Source organism: Dendrobium catenatum, unplaced genomic scaffold (assembly GCF_001605985.2).
Source record: "Dendrobium catenatum unplaced genomic scaffold, ASM160598v2 fragScaff_scaffold_370, whole genome shotgun sequence".
Taxonomy (NCBI): domain Eukaryota; kingdom Viridiplantae; phylum Streptophyta; class Magnoliopsida; order Asparagales; family Orchidaceae; genus Dendrobium; species Dendrobium catenatum.
In genome coordinates, this window is record NW_021318832.1 from 5,736,364 (window position 1) to 5,741,369 (window position 5,006).

The following is a 5,006-nucleotide window of genomic DNA, read 5'->3' on the forward strand; positions in this document are numbered from 1 at the left end:
TCGTGTCAAAAATTGACACCCCTATACTGTACGAACCTGTATTGAGGCTTTGTTTGTGACATTTTTTTTATTGCTTTTTAAAGCAATTTTTTTAGTACAAAAGCTTCTTTAAGAAGCCGTACGAAAGTCGTCCCAGATGAAGCCTAAGACTAATATTTCATTTAGGATGACTTTATTACTATTTTTTAATACAAAAATAAGAATTTTTAATTAAAAAATTGCTTTAAAAAACATCAAGAAAGCAGTCCCAAACGGAGGCTAAATATAACTTTTAAATGTCAAATATATCACTGATTTTAATGTAAATCTAAATAACTCAAAACTTATATGGACTAAAACAACATCATGAGTACTAGAATTTTTTTTTTCTATGGAATGTTCATATAGTAAAACATAGTATAAAGCTTTGTTTAGGATGATTTTCTTATAATTTTATGAACCAGTTTTATAGTTCACACTTTTTTATTTAAGAATTTTTGTACTAAAAAGTTATTTTAGAAAGTAGTAAAAAGTCCATCTCAAATTATGCCTAAGGCTTCGTTTGGGACTATTTTCTTATTGCTTTTTAAAATAATTTTATAATATAAAAATTAAATTTTGTTATAAAAAATTACTTTAAGAAGCAGTAAAAAAATCGTCTCAAACGATGGCTAAATCTCAAAGCAAATTATCTTGACAAACGATCTAATTAATTTCATGCTTTGTTTTTCTCACGATCTTGTTTCCTCATTTTTCTTAAGAATCCTTTCACTTTATTTTGTTCATAAAATTATCTTAATTAGTTTAAATTGATTTAAATAATTTTTTAATTTTCATTTATTCCTATGGGATGCAACCTTAATATTAAAACTCATTCTTTAAAAATAAATTTGAAGTAGTTTTATTCATATTATTTTAAGTCTATAACTTATCTTTAATATTTCAACTTTATTTTTTCATTTGATCTAATATATGTATTTGATACTTTGATAGTGTCCTATGCGTGTTCATAATATCATTAAATTCTAATTGTAATTATTTAGTCACTAATAAATATCTATCCTTAATCTTTTTATTTTCTCTAATAGAATTATTTGTTGAGTTATCTTTTGTATTTTTATAATACACTCATTTTAATTTTTTATTTTTTTCAAACTAAGGCTTCGTTTGGGACGACTTTCTTACTGTTTCTTAAAGCAGTTTTTTAGTATAAAAATTGTATTTATTATACTACAAAGCTGCTTTAAGAAGTAATAAAAAAGCCGTCCCAAACGAAGCTTAAATATTAATAATATTTTCACTATGTGATATTTAAAATTTATGATGCCAAATTATAATTTTATTAAATATAACTTTTAAAATGTAAATATATTATTTGCATATTAAAAAATATGTCGAACAACTTTGTGATAAAAATGAATGCACTTGTCACATAGGTAACATTTTTTTTTAACCTTCAATTTAATTATAATTATTAGAATCTAGCAATTAACATGCTCAAACTCTTCCCTTTATGGTGAGAGCTAGGGAGTAAGTGAGCCGAGCCGGCTCGAGCTTGACTCGTTAATGAGCTCGTGAGTCAAGCTTATCGAGCCACTGTTTTGAGTTCGAGCTTGTATGTTAAATGAGCACGAGCTCAGGCCTGACTTAGCATTATTATTATTTTTTTAATTTAAGAAAAAAATTAAATGTTCATTATTAACTAGAGGCCGCTACCAAAATAACCGGTCACTGCTGCCCATCAAAATCCACTCCTATAAATAAACCTCAGTTCCCAAACCCCTCCGCCCAACCACCTCTCCTCCTCTCACAACCGCTTTCCTCCCAAAGATCCTCCTTTTACAGTTCGACGGCGATGACCAAAGAAACCGGAACCATCCGCCATCGCCTGAGCCGCTTCATCCGCGCGCCGCTTCGCCGGGCCCGCGACTACTACGTGCGCAGCATGACCGACCTCGCCGGCCGCATGCATTACGGCGCGGCGGCGGTGGGGATGAGCTACCCCTGCATCTGCGCCACCGAGGTGCCAAGGAGCTACAACTTAATAGGCGCGCAGATCTCCACCGTCGATGAAGAGCTCCGCGATCTCATCCGCTTCGCTTCTCGGCGGCGCCCGGATTTCGCGGCCGGTGAAGCGCCGCGACGGAGCCGGAGCAGGGCGGAGTGGCAGAGCGATTTTGTCGGCGAAGTAAGGGTGGGAGAGAGCTTGATCTTGCCTAGGAGGCGGAAGTACGCCGTTGGGGCGGTGGTGCCCGTGTGAAAGAGGGAAAACAGGGGACTTTTATCAACTTCCATGCTTCGAGTTCAAAAGCTTCTATGTTGTTTTCTTTTGAAGTATTTAAATTTCAAGTAAATTTGGAATGCATTGTAATATTATTCTCAGCCTTATTAATTCGTTCTCATCAAGTCATAATCTCCAAGACACCTTATGACAACCTAGTCTACTAAGGCTTGGTTTTAGACGGCTTTCTTCTTCACTTCTAAAACATTTTTTTAGTATAAAAATTTTTTGAATTTAAAATTTTTGTACTAGAAACCTGTTTTAAAAAGCAGTACGAAAGTTGTCCCAAACGAAACCTAAATACCTAGTGCCTTTCCCCTTCACCATTCTAACACATTGACGGAGGAGAATGAGTGAATTTCAAGATAATATAAATAATCATATGGAGATTCAAATAGATGCTCATCACATCTATGAAAGAAGCATAATTGTCATTCTAAATCATAAAATAGCTACAAATTCTTCATTCTTTTCTCTCTTCTACTCAGTATCTTTTGACCTATTAGAGTGGTGGAAAAAATATGTTTTATAAGGAGCATCACTTAGAGTCAAAGGCTAACGTTGGTGCTTTCAAGATATATTTTTAGCAAGCTGGCATGCCCACATCAATTTATAACACACTGATGGAGAAAGACGAGTGAATTTCTTCATCATTACATGTAATTTTGAATTATCATATTATTTTTAAAAATTAACATTTTATTGTAAGGATTACCATTGATAATTTATGTAATATTATTATATTGTAAAATAATAAAGTCATGTGAGCTAGACTTTTAATCCACAAGTCTACTTGCTATTTCATCATACCATTATCCAAAAATATATAATGTAAAAATAGTCAACATATGAAGCAGTCTATGTGGAATTCATATTATGTCTCAAATTTGTTGCATGAAAATGAATGTTATTTTGTCGGGAATTATACTTGGAGCTTCATGATAAAGAAATATATACTCAACGACTTCAAGTAGAAGAATGAAGCGAACTCAATAATGAATTATGCATTGGACAATCTTAAATTAGTAAAAAATATGAAAAAAATCAAATGTTGAACCAAATGCATGGTGTGGATGGCCTCCTTAAGTTTTATGATTATTGAAGCATTTATGACTCTTAGAATTCTCCTCATACATGTATTGGAAAAACAATCTATAAATACAAATGAAATATAAACAGAATGAGTTGATTTTAGGAATACCTTAATTGGTTTATAATATAGGCTAGAGTTTGTGGTTTTCTCCTATAATGGGCATGGTGGCTCAACTATAAAATGCATTAAAAATGACGATTGTATTTTCACACTTGATCACACACTCTACTAATGTTTATTGGCTTCTAAGGCTTTTTTCAAGTTAGTTACTAATTAATGTGAGCAAAAAGGAGGAGATTTGGTTCAATTTGGCCCTTTATTGTTTAGTAATCTTTCCATTTCCATATTTCCATTATAGTGTTTCTCTTTTTTGGTTTTTTTAGGCTATAGAAATTTTTCTGTCATTAGAATATTCATTATAGATTAGTAGATTGCCAAATGTAGGCTTTTGCGTAGTTAGTTTGAGGATTTGAATGATTTTTTGTGTTGCTTTTAGGATTTTCTTTCCTAAATCATCTTGAATAAATATAACAAAGAAACATATATGTGGCACCATAATTATGCCCAACTATTGCTGGCTTTTGGGAACTAATAAGATTTTAAAATCTAATCAAATATAATTGAAACAATGCAGAGGGTAATTAGGAGCTTAAACCAGAATTATGGTTGGCCCATAGTAGTCTGTAGACAATTCTAAAATGATTGATGGATTTAAAACTATGACTTGGAAGATCAATGGTTTTATCCTATGTCTGATAAACCTAAATGGCTTCTATGATTAATTTAGGGTCGATCCTTGTTAGCTTAGTCTATGTTATGGGTTAGGATTCTAGCTAAGCTAAGCTAAGGGCTCAACTTAGGAAATCATCATATAGTTGAATTAAACTCTTAAGAAGAATTGGTGATGATTGATTTTCATTTAATTAATTATACTAAGATTGGAACTAAGGTTGCATGGATCATTGTTAGTTTAGGCTAAAATATCAAGTTGTAGGTGTTGGACTCAATCAAGTGTAAATGGTCTAAATTGAGAATGATTGTTTATTTAAGAGAGTTAAAAGCTACTTGAGTTGAGTAGACCCAAACATCAAATGACATTTGAGAGTTAACAAATTCTGATTCCAATAGTATGGAAGATATATCACAAGTTTAGGAGTAAACAACTCATCGTTATTAAAAGATTTAATTTTTGAACTTAAGGGGTTTTTTTATGGAAAAAAGTAAGGCAAGGGATTGTTCATTTGGGGGAAACTTGTAATAGTCCCAAATTATTATTTTTTTAATTCTTGAAAATTGACTAAGGGAGCATTATGACACTAAGAGCTGAGGTGCCATGCTCTCAAATTTTCTAGGTTTGAGGGAGAGTAGCGACGCTGGGGTCTTGAGCCTCGTGACACTAGGTCAAAAAAAAATTATTTTTTAATAAAATAACCTAACGAATTTTTGTCAAATCACTCACCCCCTAAGTCTCCCCTCTTAATCCTTGTGCATGTCGAGGGGGGAAGGAAAGAGGAGAGGAGAGAGAAAGCAAGGATCATGCTTATATTTTTTGTCGCTCTAATTGTGAAAAGTGCTTTGATTGTCGTAAGTAACATTAACCATACGTTTGTTTTAAGTGATTTCATGTTTTTTCTATTTTATCCCTCTTAAAAT

General features: G+C 32.5%; 1 protein-coding gene across 1 annotated transcript; it reads left to right on the plus strand.

Moving 5' to 3' along the window:
- Positions 1-1,788: 1,788 nt before the first annotated feature.
- On the plus strand, positions 1,789-2,385 carry LOC110095484. Its single transcript, XM_020821040.2, has one exon. It carries the CDS (start codon positions 1,835-1,837, stop codon positions 2,237-2,239), a length of 405 nt encoding a protein of 134 aa, XP_020676699.1. The 5' UTR covers positions 1,789-1,834; the 3' UTR covers positions 2,240-2,385.
- Positions 2,386-5,006: the final 2,621 nt, after the last annotated feature.